This window comes from Bombus flavifrons, chromosome 10 (assembly GCF_040668555.2).
Source record: "Bombus flavifrons isolate JBK064 chromosome 10, iyBomFlav1_principal, whole genome shotgun sequence".
NCBI lineage: Eukaryota > Metazoa > Arthropoda > Insecta > Hymenoptera > Apidae > Bombus > Bombus flavifrons.
The window spans coordinates 9,739,861-9,757,075 of NC_138451.1; the positions used below are offsets into that span (position 1 = coordinate 9,739,861).

General features: G+C 32.5%; 2 protein-coding genes across 2 annotated transcripts; one reads left to right on the top strand and one right to left on the bottom strand.

Moving 5' to 3' along the window:
- Positions 1-1,744: 1,744 nt before the first annotated feature.
- LOC138184074 (phospholipid scramblase 1) lies at positions 1,745-5,937 on the bottom strand. Its single transcript, XM_069121742.1, has 6 exons — positions 5,782-5,937; positions 5,088-5,186; positions 4,760-4,977; positions 2,604-2,759; positions 2,336-2,497; positions 1,745-2,257 (listed from the first exon to the last, which is right to left on the bottom strand). The coding sequence occupies exons 1-6, from the start codon at positions 5,792-5,794 to the stop codon at positions 2,213-2,215; spliced, it is 693 nt and encodes a 230-aa protein (XP_068977843.1). The 5' UTR covers positions 5,795-5,937; the 3' UTR covers positions 1,745-2,212.
- A 7,000-nt stretch (positions 5,938-12,937) lies between these two features.
- On the top strand, positions 12,938-17,182 carry Rap2l (Ras-associated protein 2-like). The gene is made up of 2 exons (XM_069122661.1): positions 12,938-13,170; positions 13,311-17,182. Exon 2 carries the CDS (start codon positions 13,443-13,445, stop codon positions 13,986-13,988), a length of 546 nt encoding a protein of 181 aa, XP_068978762.1. The 5' UTR covers positions 12,938-13,170; positions 13,311-13,442; the 3' UTR covers positions 13,989-17,182.
- Positions 17,183-17,215: the final 33 nt, after the last annotated feature.

Consider the following 17,215-nt stretch of genomic DNA (forward strand, 5'->3'; position numbering starts at 1 on the left):
TTTTCTCTATCATTCCTTTCTTCGTTTTGCCTCGAACCTTTTGCTTTTCTCTTTCTACCACTATGAACCGGAAGTATCGTTGTATCTGCACCATGTTGTCTCGCGATGGAAATAATTCAACATTTGTAATAATGTCTAATGACAAGGAAAAAAACGAGATATATCGTTATGTATGACGTTTAACATTGATCGAAAACTACAAACGGGTCGTGAGACCTTCTACTTAACACGTTGAGGACGCCCTGGATTTTTGTACGGTGTTCCATACGAGAAATCGATCCTTTTTGACCCTATTTTCGACGAAATAAGTCGCGTCGTTTGATATCAATATAAAAGACGAATTTGTATGGATGAAAAAAAGGCAAGAAACGTTTTGTCGAGAATATTACAATATCTGGATTTAGTTATATAATTCTACATCTGAACTGCCGCCGCTTTGAGAACTGTCAAAACTCTTCTGAAAGTATTGGCTTTAACAACCTTTTATGTTTTAAAATTAATATTATCTCATCTTTCTCCAAAAGTGGAAAAATTTACGCTCAATCATTGCGACAGTTTAGTGTGTGTATAAATTTTATTATCTTTCTTTTTATAAAAATTGCGAAAAATAATAAGAGAAGATTCTTCGAGCGTTAAAAAACTGGAAGATATGACAAAGAAGTGTCAAGTCTCCATTTTGAAACCTAAATTTAGCGCGTGAATCCGGTCCTTGATGTGTTAAAAAAACGCAACGAGTGCAATATCTGCAGCATCTCGGTGGCCGTTTTCTAACGTGTGTAGGAAAGGATGTTACACACATATTGTTTTTCCATTCTCATTTTTTACTAAAACCAAGAACATCTGCGACAAATATAGCATACTATGTGCTGCAGCTGAGGCGGTAACAGCTCCACTATCAGATGTATGAAGATGTGAATTTAAAACACGAATAAAGAACATACACAATAATTCTCCTTCTTTATTTAGCTTGATTCCTTTTGATATCTTTAAATGACAATTAGGAGATCTTTTAATCATACAACAGAATTAAGTCTTTTATCAAAAAGATTAACATTATTTATGATGAGTAATTAAAATTGTCTCATAAATATTCAGGCAGTTCAAATATTTAATGCCCTTAAACAAATGCACAAAAATATAAAAAGAGTATATATAACCCGCAATTATAAAAACTTATGTATATACAGTGTTTCCGAAATAGTAGTATAAACAGAAAGCAGGCGATTTCTTATGTAGAAGTAAATCGAAAATATGATAATAAGTAATATGATAATGAATAAATAAAATATTTTCGTATAGAGCTCCGTCTTCGAGAAAATTGAGTTTGAATATTCATTAATACAGGTTTATCCAACTAAAAATATGAAATGTGAGATATAGGAATTAACATGTTATCAGTTCATGCTTCTTTAATTCGCCAAGGAAGTACATAGTATCTATCTGTGATACAAAGACATTTTCTATAATTTATAAACCATTAAATTAAATAAGTCATTAAAAGTAACTATATTAGTTACAATTATATTAAATCCCGATTGATATTCATAAAAATGAGTAAAAGTAACGGCAACTAAGCAGATTGAGTGAAATAGGCAGATATGAACAAATTTCATTCTATATTTTCAACTTACTTTTACATGAGGAACCACTTCCTTTCTGGTTATATCATAATTTCAAAAATACCCTGTATAATATATATATACTATATATAATATATATGTATACTATATATAATATATATAATAATATATATATGTATACATATATTTGCATTAAAGCAAATTAAAAACTTATAACCTAATAATTCGTGTTCATAACATTAGAAATATTGCGGAAATCTTGTAACAAAAGTCGTAAAACGTATTTGTTCGAAAACTTCTGAACATACCTTTATAGGAAGATGAGCAATATATATACACACATAAAAATATATGATAAATTCGTTCCAAAATTGAATACAGAAATAGCAATGGTGTTGATAGCTTAATAGTACTTGTACATCAAATTTGTTAACAATATTACACGTATTCATTAATAATCCGATATAAAAAATATGACAAATTTTAAGCTGAGAAAGTTTAGGTAAAGTTGAAAGCTTTCAACATCAGTGATTCTTCACTGCAAACCGTTTACCTTATATTATAATAGAGCACAACAATAAACTATTCATTTCAGATCAGTAAATAGAATTCCTTTAAGCATTTTACGAATTCTATATAGAGCTCCTTTTGGTGTTTCGTTCGAAATACATGAAATCCTAAAACATAAATATTTGTAAAATCGATAAATTTATTGATATTAATATATGTACAAATCTGTCTATATGATAACTTACGATGAGAATACAGGCACCGAGTAAAACAGCTTTAATTTTAACATCTAAATCCACAGGAAAACGTAGGCTGAAATTATCAGCGTCTGTAAAAACTTCTGTAGTAAAACCACTCCATTTCTTTTTAATTTCTCCAACTCTATGTACTCCATCGGCAGACTTTATCTGAGGGAAAGGAGAAAAGAGTTATGTAAGTACTAGTTAAATGATCTTTAAAAAGATGTTCTTTAACTATTATTACAATTAATATATATTACAATTAATGTTCTACCTTATATGTCACGTTTCCGCAACATCTAAAGCATGGTCCCTTAATCCTTAAAACTGTTTTCCCAGATGCATCGCGAATAGAAAACGAAGGCCTAAAAATATGGCAATTTTCTGTTACAGAGCCGAGAAGCATGTCTCCAGAATACACCTCTAGCATCTGAAAATAAATTCAAATTCAAATGCAAATTAAATTAAATTAAATTTAATTAAATAATTTAAATATATAACCTTTTAGGAAAAAGGATGGCGGTAATTTCGAAATTCAAAACAACTATAAGGAATGATTGAAGGAAGGGAATAAATCTGATTCTAGTTTTAATATTTAAGTTCGTCCAATATCTTTTTGCTAAATATTCATACGTTGCCATTAATAAATCTGAATCAAAGAATTCATGAGTATAAAGAATGTGAAAAAAGCTTTGGTCAGCATGCTGACTGTCTCTATCTTTTACAAGGTTGCGCAAGATAGATGCGCAGAAATCGGCATAGCGTGCTTGCTCTATGCATAATTCAAACGTGTTTCTTTTTAATCATAAATGAAAGCTACAAAATAACATTCACGATAACTAATAGAATAATTTAAAAATAAAGTATTACAATTAACCACGTTATGCTCGTTATATCCAAAACATTAGTTCTTTCAAATTTACAAATAGTAAATTTGAAAATATAAAAAAGTATCACAAAATTAGTATGTTTCAACACGTTGACAGGCATGGTCATCAGTGATGCACGTTACCAGATTTTTTAAATGATCGGAATAAGATAAATTTCATGAACTAACAAATTTTCAATAATGTGAATGACTTACATAACATTTTATGTATTTTTACATACTAATATTTTGCAAAAATTAAATATTACAGTTTAGTATATTTTACTCTATTGCAGCTCCCAAAGTAAAATATACAAAATTTGCTTGTCAGTACAATGTGTTAATATAAAAATATCTTTCTTTATAAATCAGAATGGATGAAGTGACAGATGTTTGAACCCCTGTAAAAATATTTGTTATTATGTATTATAAGTTATCCGTACGACTTTCTTCTGTAACGACTGTGCGTTCGAAGAGTATTTGTATTAAAGGGTTCTATTTACAGGAGCTCTTGTACGGGGATCGAGTGAGTGAGGTTCTTCACTAGAGACCGAAACAACGTATCCAAAAGCGGCTTCAACGAGCGGTACTCGTCAAAGAGTATCGATCGTGACCGGCTTTTCTAATGTGCCGAATAACTTTTCGTCAAAGGTAATCGTCACAGATGGTGCGCACGTGCGAAGAAAGTTTGCGCGTTGTGTGCACAGCATGTTGGAGAAGAAACTCAGACGTACGTTTTGCAAACCGTATCTACTGCCCGCTATAAATTACAGTAACGCAGTTGCCAGACGTGTCCTTCGTTAACTGATTAGCTAATGCTCATGATGAAGCTTGTATAATATATTGTCATGGTGTATTATTTCAAAGAAACATGTGGAATGAATATATTCTGCATTGCATATGGTAGCATTAAAATAGAATTGTTTACTATGAATTCCTGCTAAACATTTAAATACTAAGTTTAAGATAAACATATAGATGTAGATATTTGTTGTCTATTCATACTTTATAGTAAGTATAGTAACACATATTCGTTACCATCCATTTCGTATATCGTATTCCTTTTTGTGTTATAACTCTAACTCTTTTGTATCATAATAATACTTCCAATGACATATGCTATATCACAATCTTTGCTTATTTTGATCTTTAGAATATACTGACAACGTATGGCCGGAAAAAACTGGGACATTCTGTATATTTCCAGTAGGCGACCGAAAGGGTATAAGTCAGAATTATCAGTTTTGCAGAGAAGTATTTATAATACTTAAAGTTATTTAAGATCAGGTATCAAATTTTAGATATAATATTAACACCTCAAATAAAAAAATGAGAAAGAAATGGAATTGAATTGCATTATTGGAACCAAAGGCAAAAAAAAAAATAATGTAGAATATATTAGCGTATCCTGTTTTGACCAAAATTTGACAATACTCTACCTGCCAATCATATCACCATATAAATACGTATACAAGTACACATTTTCTATTCTATTTATCCGTATGATTACTGATTGTACGTATTCAATAGTATTCTCAGATTGATATTAAAGGATGAAATACCTGCATGCAACAAAAGCAACAGCAACCTGAACACCTGCAGGGTCGAACCATACGTAGGACTTCCCTGTGATTGGTGTCGCCCACGTGTAATTCACAACTACGTAGAGTACCCAGGCATAGACGCGCGCATATATTTGACTCTTCCATGACATAAAACAGTGGCTGGCCATTAATATTCGTTACAAGGTATTTGTTCTCAGTCTCCCATCCAACGACAACTGTAATTATTTAATTGGTTCATTGACAAATTGACAATTGTTGCAACGGACATTTGTATTGTTTAGTAGAGAGATACAGCACGTTGTGTTTCGAATGATACAACACTAACCTTCCAATAATTCAAGTTGTTGCCGTATGTACAGACGATCAAGGACTATAAGGTATTCCAAGCCGGGTGGACAAGTCGTATTCTGCGGTGACCAGCCACCTAAAATGAAAGATTTATTAAAATTTAGGTTACCACTTTTTTTTACGTTTTCTTCTAATTATAGGCCATTTTTTAATATATTTAAAAAAATTGATTTAATCCAATTTAGCTATACATCGTTTGAATCATTTTCGATCCAATTGTCCTTTTTTTAATCGTTAAAAAATTCTTAATTCTTATAAATATAAATATTATATTTATATTTGTTATAACAAGAAATAAATATATTATATAATTTCTTGTTTCCTCTTTTACGATAAAGTTTTCCATAACAATATTTATAAAAAGTAATAGTTATAAAAAAATATCCAAGCAAAGTATTTATAGAAAATATTGATTATAAAAGATATTTCTAAAAAAATATAAAGACTAAAATACTAATTTCCTATTCCCTTAGACGAGAACAAGAACGCGACGTAAAAATCCGAAGACTGTGGTTAATTTAAATTCCAACTTCAATTTAAAAACAAAATGATTATTAGTCTCAGTCGATCTGTAACCATCAAATTTTCAAATTTATTTTTATCGGGTGACGGACCTTCATAAATTTAATTTCAGGCCGTTTAAACAGCAGCCAAGCGTGTAATAGAATCACCTCTTTTCCTCATCCGTAAGGAATCTGGTATAGCCCTTCTTCTTTGATCTATATCTCTTTAACGTATTTCTGACCAAAGCGCGGAGCCGTTTTCGAATCTGTTGTATCTTTGCCTTCCAGGAAGTTTCAATATATTCCGACTCCATCACTCACACACTTTTTCCACAACCAAAATCTTCACCTTTTGCTTTTTATAATTCTAATAAACATTTCTAACTTGCTTATTAGCTCCACTAAAAATTTCTTATTAATATTATAATATGTACTATTTTCTAGTAATCATTCCTTAACTCTTTCTCATTCTCTAACAAGCGTTTGTATGAATAAAAAATGCATTTCACAGACAAAATTCCCACTCTTATTTTTTTTTTTAGAATTATAAACAATGATTTAAAATTGTTTATCAGTTTCAGCAAAAATTGTTTACTTATATGTCAGTGTATACTATTTTCGAATAATTTTCTATTTTTCCGCATTTTGAAACGTTCGAAAGAATGGACATGTACTTCACGAATTTATGCGATACGTGAAACCGCGTTACGGAATACCGAAACTTTGGCAGCACTCAATATACTAATGTCGGCTATTTTCTCAAGTTTCTTCTGCTCAGCAAAATGATAAAACTTATGTACTTTCCTTAAGATAGTTTTAGTTAGAACGGTTTGCTTTTTCACGTTATCTTTGTAGATAAAGAAAACAATAAATGCTCCCCCTGAGTTAAAACTTTTCCAACTGTTTAATGTAGTATCTTAAAATAATCCCAATCTTTTCCCTATACTCTATTTATTTTTCCGCATTTCTTTATCTTCCATGGATTATTCCATATATTATTTACTTTCTTAAGATAATTCTGTTTATATACATGTTTTATTCCTATATTGTTTTTTAAATTTTATGTGATTTTTTGCACAAAGTATTTTTTCTAAGTACAATCATAAACTGAGTTTTTTAAATAACCTTTTCATTGTCTTGTAAAATAAATGCGATTGGAAATTTTAATTATGTCAAAACTCTGAGAAAGTATTACAATAGAGGTGTCGCGTTAGAAAAGGGAACAGCAAAATTGAAGGTGTTTATAGTGCCGCGTAGTGAAATTTTATGCAACATAATTATCCAGCCCTTCGTCGGTAACAGATTGTCAATCCGACCACACATTTCCGACTCGTTGTTTCATAAATTAGCCAGAATATTCTTTAACCTTTGTATACCGTAAATTAGCCATGAATCACCTTAGCACACAACCATAATACACAACTGCCATTTTACTACTCGACCATCACGAGAATCAAAGGTCATTTCGAAAGTTTCGTTTAGATAAAATAATTTTTCTTTCATTGAGAATCATTCACCACATGTTATTGAAAATTGTTTATAGTAAAAATAATTGTAAGGAATTAATGAGTTCAAAATGAGTTCAAAAAACATCTTCAATTACTAATTCCATCATTAATAGTTTATTCATTTTTGTAATAATCTTATTTCTTAGTGACTATCTGCTCGATGAAACTGCTTGAAGGACATAAAGAAGTGGCAAGTCAGTGATAAACAGATTGAAAATATTTGTGCATTTCAGAGAAAATTAAATATGCAAAAATGTAAAAGTATATGGAATGTATGTAATGTTCTAAAAATATACAAAATATTCAAAGTAAAATACTCATTGCTATATTTCAATATTTGAGATTTTGAATTCCTATATGTATGTTTATGTATGTTTCGCTTCTTTAATTGAACTTAAGTATTAATTTACATTTTGCATAATGATCCACAGTGTAGCGACAAATAAAAGTATCGCGTTACGATTTAATTAGAGATGGAGTTTTCATATATCAACGATGTAGTAATAGTCACATAGCAACTCTGATCGTAATTATATATAAATTTTTACATTCATCCATAACTAGATATTATAAATCAACTCTGGTCATTAATTATTTACTATAATATCACTGTGATAACATTTCACTAATGAAAATTTTTATTTTTCACGATTCTTATTAAACGCTTATCACTGATAACACTTATAATTAGTAGCTGGTCAATATTTAACACTTATAAGTAACTGCTCTACCGGTATTTACATAATATGTCTTTTTGTTGATCACAAATAATATTAACTGATTTAAAGTAGTGACACACACGATCTATAGATGAACCATATTAATTGATTTACGTAGTACCTTTTTTAGAAAGATTTAGGAATCGATCAAGATCACAAATAGTATTTACTAGCGATAAGAGAACGATGCGAGTGAGAACACGAAACTGGATGTCACTTATCCTGCATACGTGACGCTTCCATCAACGAAGACGACTATTATCTACTTACTGATCGTCACTTGGCAAACAGCGGCTGTATCGTGCTACGTTTACGAACCTCTCTTCTCTTACTATATGTATGTACCCAGATAATATTAGTGAGTGATAAATTCAAAGTCGAGTTACTACCTGAACATGGTGAAGAAGCTTTGGAAGTATTTAAAAAGCTACAGGATTGTTATGAAAGGATTATATTTTATAGTATTACTCTAAAGTTAATCTTTAATTAACACATAATATAACGTTTATATATTGTATATTTAATTTTATGAATATAGATCAGTAGTATAGATCATGAGTATAGATCGTTCTATGTATTTGTTCAAATGATATGTAATCCAAATGTACGAAGAATATGACATTAGACTTAGGTATTTATAGTTAGTTAAAAAAGTTTTATAATTTACTTCTGTATTAATTATTTCTTGATAATTCAAATATTTGAATTAACGTTTTAATAATCTATTTCTGATTAATATAAGTACGGTTTGTGCCAACAAGTGTTTTATCGAAGACATTCTACATAAAAAATAATCTTGACGGAATCTGATAAGACGCGAATATCTCAAGGGTGCTTTAATCAAAAATTTTATATCTACCTCGTCAACCATTTTATATTATCCCGAGTAATCGTTTGAAATTTTCGAGCAGAGAAAATTTTTGTAAAATAACGGAAACCTATAGAAATATATGTTAAACATTTACAAATAGGTAACCGTATTTATAGATACAGGAACTAGAAAAATAAATTTTAAATAATTTTACCTTGTGGTATCATTGGTAACTCGGGTTGTGGTGCTTCAGGTCCTGGCATTGATATCCCATATGGTGGTGGTGCAGGTTGTGGTATCCCAGGTGCCATCCCGGGTTGTGGTATCCCAGGTGCCATCCCGGGTTGTGGTATCCCAGGTGCCATCCCGGGTTGTGGTACCCCAGGTGCAATCCCGGGTTGTGGTATCCCAGGTGCCATCCCGGGTTGTGGTATTCCAGGTTGAGGTATTGAAAATGCACCAGGTGATGGTGCAGTAGCAATAGTCGGCGGATATGGTTGTAGCGCAGAATAAGAAGTCGAATTCATTTTTTTGTTTAAATAAATCACTTTCTTAAAATCCACGACAAGATAAAACTTCTTAAACTCCTATCTTCCCTGAAACTAAAAAGAAAATCATGATTAAAAATCAATCTTAATCAAAAATCAATTAAAATTAAAATTAGAATCAATTAAATCAAAAATCAAGCTTAATATCTAATTTTATCATTTTAGTAAAGAAGCTGCAAACATACAATTCGAATTCTTTTAAAATTTAGTAACATATGTATGTATATAGTATTCTTAGTATGTAAGTAATTTTATTACATGCATACAAAAATACGCATTTGCATGTGTATTTTGTGAAGAACTTACTGTATGTATTATACAAACATTAAGTGATATAATTCTATATAAAAAGGTAACAATCAAAGCATTTCTCTTCGCTTTGTTTACTTTTTGTTTCGGTATCTAGGTTATGTTTGTGTATATCCCCTAGTCGGTAACGCTGTTCGTATAACGACCTTTCTTATCAACAGAGCGGTTGCACTGAGTGTAGTTACGAAAAAGATCGTGCGGTGACGAAACTCTAATCGTATAATACTGTTTATGTTATTGAAATTGTCAGGTCATTGTCCGCTCGTAAAGGTCGTTGTAACTTATGGGAGGATATGAACTGTATGAACTATAGTCGATAAATTTCCATTCTTTCATTGATAACAATCCTTTGTCTCTCGATATGTCTATGATCGATAAATTACACGGATATTGCTGGTCAGATACCAATTCAATCATAGTATAAACTATACTATTACAAATTCAATTAGCATATAATTGTATGATAGTGGCATTTGTTTATATCTTTTCATTATCATTATCCATACATCAATTAAACATTATTCATCACGTTTTCATTGTTTTGCATATTAAGTGATTCATAGTTATCTCAAGAATTATTAAGGGTAACAGCAAAATTCTTTTTTGGTGTCTCAGTTCAAAAACCTTTTGCCATATACATAGGTGCTGCGGTTAACATCCTTGAGAGTATCCCATGAAAGATTCCAATAAATAGTAGAACGATTACTCAAAAAAAAAAAAAATTTGTTATTGACTTTAACAATTTCCAAGATTATATTTTGTAACTTCATTACTAGACTGCGAATGTTTGCATTTTTGGGAAATTTAATTTCCAAGATTTCTGTAAATTTCCAAAAATCTACAAAATACATATAATATATACAAGAATGTAGAAGACATCTAAAGTAGAATATATATTATGACATTCAATGGACGAAATAAATTTTTATATAGACTCCATTTCTTTAGTCAGGTTTATAAAAATATAAAATCGTACAAACATCCGCTATCTATCATTATATATAAAACACACTGTATATTTTTCTAAGGACTCTATATTTCCACTTTTATTCGCTCTATTTAGGTTATGTACATACATTTTTACGGTTATAATATATTTAATATGGGATAAATTAAAATTCTTATGAGTTCTTATGTCTTATTAAATTATAATGTAACACGATATAATTTAAAAAAGAAAAAGAAAAGGAAAAAATAGTTGGTAAAATAAACACGCAGCAAAATAGGCAGGAAAGTGTAGTACGAATTGAAAAGAAAAATAACACCTTAATCTAGTTTCAACCTCATTGAATGCACTACTTTTTAATAGCCTTGAATTAGATTTCATGAGACCTAATCGACGGTTTCCTCGTTTGTTACGAACAACCTCGATAACTTTTCGTTCGTACGATCTTTTTTCAATGCGCGCGCTCGTAACATGCACTGATTACGCTTTTCACGGTGAACGAACGACAAATTATACGAATTAGCGTTACACGATCGGAGCGAACCACATTTCGGTGATGCTCCAATTAATGACACTGAAAATCATCGATAAGCGTGGCGATAAGTGCACGTGCGTTTCAAGAACCATGTGCATTGTTCTGTATATTCAACGATAGCTGATTCGATGATATTTCCAAATAAATCATTTACTTGCTCGTACAATTATCAATTCTAGCTTACATTCTGTTTATTTATTATATTACCAAGCACCGACATTCGTAACATGTTTATATTGTATAAAAATGTGTAACATGTGTTATTATATATTTGTACAGATTTCTAATAAAGTATAATTTATTATTTTGCAAATAAAACCTAGCTATAATATATCTGAAATTATTAAAATATGACTGCAGTATAATTATTTTTATCAAATTATTATATTATTTTTATTTAGATATTAAATAATTCCTAAAAAAAAAAAAAAAATGAAAATTCTTGTACTGAAGATAAAAATTAACTAAACTGTAATTCTTCTAACACGCAGAAGGATGAGACTTTTCAAAAGATTAATGAGTATTAACCTTTAGTAACTAATTATCACCATTCGTCACCAAATACTACGTAAAGTGATGCATTGTTCAGTTATGTACACTTTCATCGGATGATGTCATCGTGTCTCACATGTGTCTGCGTTCGCATACCACAAGGTCGTTAGTGCTTGACTATAGGAATGACGTATATCTACATGGGGATACACCAGTACAAAAGAAACGGGAGGTCTCTGTAAACCGCAAGATACGGTAGCAACATGCGCTTCCGGTTTTTCAGAAAAGTATTAGCTACGCCCTTTAACGATGGAAAACGAAACATGAACTTACTTGTAGCTTCTCGTTATCTCTTTCTTTTTCTTGTTCTCCCTGTTTCTCCCTCCCTAACCCTGTCTTTCTTTTTTTTCAACACTATGCAAAAGAAAGGGAAATATTCAATAAAAACATACGAAGCAACAAGCTCAATAGAAATCGAATTTTCTTGTCACGCACATCTCTTTAGATGTTTTTTTTATTGATCTATTTTAAGAATATCGTATTTATGCGGTGTTTTCATGTAAGTGAGAAACTTTGTATAGACGAATAGACAACGCATATTTTTCTATTGCTCAATGACGCAATACGATTGACTTTGCGAAAAAAGCAATTAAAATTGCAAATATCATCAACGAAAAGTGGTTCGTGTTCTATGAATCATTTAACAAACCCGGTATAACATTGTACCTTTATTTAACCACTATAGAAGGAAGTGTGCAATTCCGATGACTTTTAATAAACGATCAAATTTATGCTAATACAAATTATTATTACTGTTGTTATTTGTGTTTATTGTAACGGAGATTAAAACTTAGTACAATCTTTGCTTACAAATATGTACGTTTAATACAACTTTGATTGCTTTTCAATTTATTACATATATATGTATTACTATAATAACTATGATTATAAGTTAATATAAATAACGATTATTCCAATTCTCATCTTAGAACAAAAAATTTTGTTATCATAAAATTTATTAAAAACCAAAAATAAACAAAAAACAAAATTTTACAGAATAATTTGTGATATTAATAAAACTCACTGATGAATGCTTGGGAGTTCGTGGCTTTTGAGATCGTGGATAGTGCTGTCTGGAAGATAAGAGAATGACACTTGCATCCGGTAAAGGGAGTTTCCGTGATTCCTCTCTTACTATTTTCCTCGGGTGTACGATTATACACAAAGAAAGAGCGAACAGTCAGTCCCCTCATCGAGCGTTCCGATTCGTTACGACTTTTCCAACCCGATCGGTATTCACCAATCGTAGAACAGTGCGATCAAGTAAAAAGGAGCCATGCCGGAAAATTTGGAAACAGGTCTTAAAGCACAATTTTTCAGTCCCTTACGAGATAAGTTTTGGAAAGATATATATTGAGTAGACGTAAACTAGTTATAGGTTGAAAGCGGATAGAGGCAGTTCAGGCAGTGGTCCGATGTTCGGCGCAGGAGGTACGAAAAGAAAATCCAAGTGTGATAAGATGGCGTCACGCACGTCAGATCTAGGGAAGAAGTGAGGGGTAGAGGAAAGACAGGAAGGAGGCAGGCCAGGCGAACGTCGCCAGGGGACTGCGGTGTGTGACAGAGAGTGTGAATACGGGTGCTGTCATGTCTTCTTCGGACCTTAAGAACGACTACGTTTCGATCACGGTAAAATCTTGTGCACGATTCATCGTTTAATAATATCATCAATGCCTTTGTCCGGCAATAAGAATCGTTCTAGTTCTAACGCGATCGTCTCAACGATACGAAGAAGACAGAGTTAATATAGCGGCAGTCAATTTTTGTAGTGTTCGAGAAAGAACAAACGTGCAACGATAATCGGCTAAAAGGTACTCGAGAGAGAGAGAACCTTCCTCTCGGTCCTGGACACGTCGAGGAGGAGGAGGAGACGGAGGAGACGGAGGCGAACTGCCAAAGAGATGCGCGAGTTCAAGGTAGTCGTCCTCGGCTCGGGCGGGGTAGGCAAGAGTGCACTTACTGTGCAATTTGTTTCGGGATGTTTTATGGAGAAGTATGATCCGACGATCGAGGACTTTTATCGAAAGGAGATCGAAGTGGACAACTCGCCGTGTGTACTCGAGATCCTCGATACCGCCGGTACCGAACAGTTCGCGAGTATGCGCGATCTATACATAAAGAACGGCCAAGGATTCGTCGTAGTTTATAGTCTGACGAATCATCAGACTTTCCAAGATATCAAGGCGATGAAGGAATTGATAACGCGCGTTAAAGGTACCGAAAGGGTACCTGTATTACTCGTCGCGAACAAGCTTGATCTCGAGCATCAACGCGAAGTGGATACCGCCGAGGGTAACGCTCTGGCGCAACTCTGGGGTTGCCCATTCGTCGAAGCATCTGCAAAACATCGCACGAATGTGAACGACGTGTTTGCGGAGATTGTACGTGAGATGAACGTCAGCCCTGAGAAAGAGAAGAAAAGCTACTGTTGTTGCAGCATCCTCTAATAATTAATCAAAATCCTGAACCGTGGGCTAATTGAGCCATGTTAGGTGAAGGAAATGCATATAGTGGCTGGATCGCGGTACACTTGGTGAAAATTTCATTCATCCAGTGGCTACGCTCTCTCTCTTAGGCTCAATGTTGGGCTTGTGCTGTGAATTCGCCAATCTGTAAGACTAATATTATGATTGTAATGCCTGGATTTTTGTGAATTCAAAATACGTCAAAGACTCATGCCGTCTCTCTTGGTTCTTTTTCTATTGGAAAATCGTAGCCTGCTATTTGGCTGGCTGTTAAATATTTTAATATACATGGATAGTATTATGTGTAATATTATTGTAATATATAATAGTAGATATAAGTGGGCAATGAAAGAGGTAACTCCGTCAGCAAAGGACCAATACTCGAGAGAGAAAGAATGAGAAAAGGGAATAGCAAATGGAATAGGAAAGGACACAGATACCATCGAGGGTGAAAACAGAACTGCCCTGCAGTAGTTGTTACTTGTTAACAGCAAAACCAAACTCGATACGTCTAGCTTTCTGCTCAATCTAAAAGATACACCCGTTGCGTATTTGTTCCAGTCCATGAACCTCTATTACTCGCAGGTTAGATTAACAAAGCATTCAAACTATTTGCAGATATTGAAGGAATCACTGTGATGGTCAGTCATTTGAAATATTAAAAAGAATTGGAAACATTAGAATAAATGTTGTTTACAATGTACAGTCAAGAATTGGAAAGAAGATAGGTCGTTTTAGATACATTGTGCAATGATTTCCATTAATGATATGTTACCTATGCTCAATGTTAGAGGCTGAAGTACATTATATAGATGGCTTGAATGGTGTGTCGTTAATGGTACTGGTATTGATTATACAGTTCCAATATTAGAAATACATTTTATTGAGGTGAACATGATGGAGTATTGAGAATGGTCACTAATGAATAGAATTTTATATTTAAGACCAGAATATAAATATCAAAAAGATTCCATAGTATACCAGATATCGTGTGTATTCTTATTTCAATAAGAATTACCTTGATCAGAATAAAAACTGAAAGCGTAACACCCAGTGCTTTAATTGATCAAAGCATGAAATGAAAAGGAACAAAAGAAAAGAAGAGGAAAGAAAATTGCAGTAATATTACAGAAGGACAGTAGTGCATAACATCAATCGTAAACATAATTATAGGATTTACATGGTAAAGTGTGTACGATAGAAACAAAAATACAAGATCTTTATACAATTCCAAAAAGTTTTATGGCCAATTTGAAACAAAAGAAACCAGCAAGAGGAGAGAGGTGAGACTTTGAAATGTTTTTTCACAAAGGCTTGCTGGTACATTGATCCCTTCAACTGCAAAATACGTATGTGGTACTCATAATAATCAATATATCCATTGCTTTGTACGAACAAAAAATCTCCTTTCGAAACTGATTATCATTGAGTTTGTGAATGTAAACAGATAGATGTAACAAAAAAGAAAAAAAAAAGAAGCAATGGACTCCCTTATAAGTAGTAGTAGGTCGTGTGTAATTTTTCTCGTGTGATCAAAAAAAATCATATTATCCGATGTTAAATACCGCTTTTATACCATAACAGTCATTACATTAGCTCGATACATTATTATTTAATGCCACCATCGAAGTCATTAATTTCCGTGTGATCACTGCATAACGTACCTTAATAAAAAAAAATGAGGGTTGTTCAATTTGATTATCTTCTCTTTTTTTCTTTTTTACAAATTTTAATGGGAGGATATTAAATCCTGATTTTATAAAAACAAAAGAAAATGTGAATTTATAGTTTGTATAATATCTACTTGTTCGTCTCAATTATCTGTCTTTCGGATCGATTACGAATGTTGAATTGTACACGACCGACAGCGCTTCCCGTATTCGGATGTGTCGAAGGGCCGCGATATCGAACTGAAAAGTTTCAAACGAACTGATGTACAGTATTTCTATCATTGGTAGTTAGAAAGGACAAAAAAGAAATGAGTCCAACGATATAGAATTCTTGGGAAGAGTTATCGATCGTACACTTAATTCGTTCTCTCCAATTGTCGGTGCACTTTTAGAAATGTCGTTTCGTAGCGAATATGCGGGGCTGGATGTTCTTCTTTCTAACATCGCAGAGCATTTAACTTTGTGCGTTAATAACTATTATACATGGTTCGGAAATTTCTATGTTTTTTTTAATTTCTCATAATAAGTTTAATTATACGTTTCACGTTAGATAATTATATATTATAAGTTTAAACGATTATTTGTTATTTTTTACATTTTAGTCTCATTCCAAAATATTAGTATTTATAATTTGATACTTTAGAAACCATTATACATCACATATGTATATGTATATGTATATGTATATGCATTAGGGGAACGAAGTACTCGAATATACAGTAGAGTATATAGAGGGAGAATCCAAAGTAGCCTCGTGTATTCGTCTAATGAAGGGTGCTAATACGTTTCGTCAGTTTAAGATTGGTGAAGCGTATACCGACGTAGCGAATCGGCCATTTAATATATTTCGTTATTGTACTCAAATAATATAAACACAGACAAAGAAGAAAAAAGGGGGAAAAGTGAGTGGGAGGGGGGAACAGGAGGTGGCAACACAGATATAATTATTCGTATCCTCTATTTTATCACTCGGAAAATTCATAGTCTCGCTGTGATCCCGTAGATTATAACCGCAGTTTTTCTATTAAAAGGCGACGATAATAACCGCGTATAGAAGCCTTTCAACGGCGAATCAAAGGGCCTCTTTGTGAAACGTGTAATCGCTCTCGCTCTATTATCGTTACGTTTTTTCGCCCTCCTGGGTTTTTTGTGCTTCGCGAAAACCATAGATTAGCAAAGAGAATAATAAAAAAAGAAAGAACGAAAAAAGGAAAGAAAAATGGTAGAGTGAGGGGTTGGACACAGGGGTGGGAGAAAAGTAAAGGACGCTCATTGACTGCCCGCGGGATAGCTTTCTAAGTACATTATATACACACTAAATGCACGAAAAAAAAACGGAATAAAGGAAAAAAGAAGTTTCTATATTTGTATCGCTTCTGAACGTACACGCACACGTTTCTCCGGCGTGGGATCGCGTTTTAAGAATATTTTTCTAAAGAATGCACTGAAAACTTTTGTACACGAGAGAGAGAGAAAAAATGAAGAGAAACCCAAAAAAACGAAAAATGCAAAAAAAAGATGATAAAGTACTACTACTAA

Bases quoted from the DNA above. Each gene is read 5' to 3' on its own strand.
- LOC138184074 (XM_069121742.1), bottom strand. The intron at 4,978-5,087 runs GTTAGTGTTGTA...AAATAATTACAG, and splicing joins ACAACTTGAATTATTGGAAG to TTGTCGTTGGATGGGAGACT. The intron at 2,498-2,603 runs GTAGAACATTAA...CCTTTCCCTCAG, and splicing joins GCGGAAACGTGACATATAAG to ATAAAGTCTGCCGATGGAGT.
- Rap2l (XM_069122661.1), top strand. From the start codon at position 13,443: ATGCGCGAGTTCAAGGTAGTCGTCCTCGGCTCGGGCGGGGTAGGCAAG.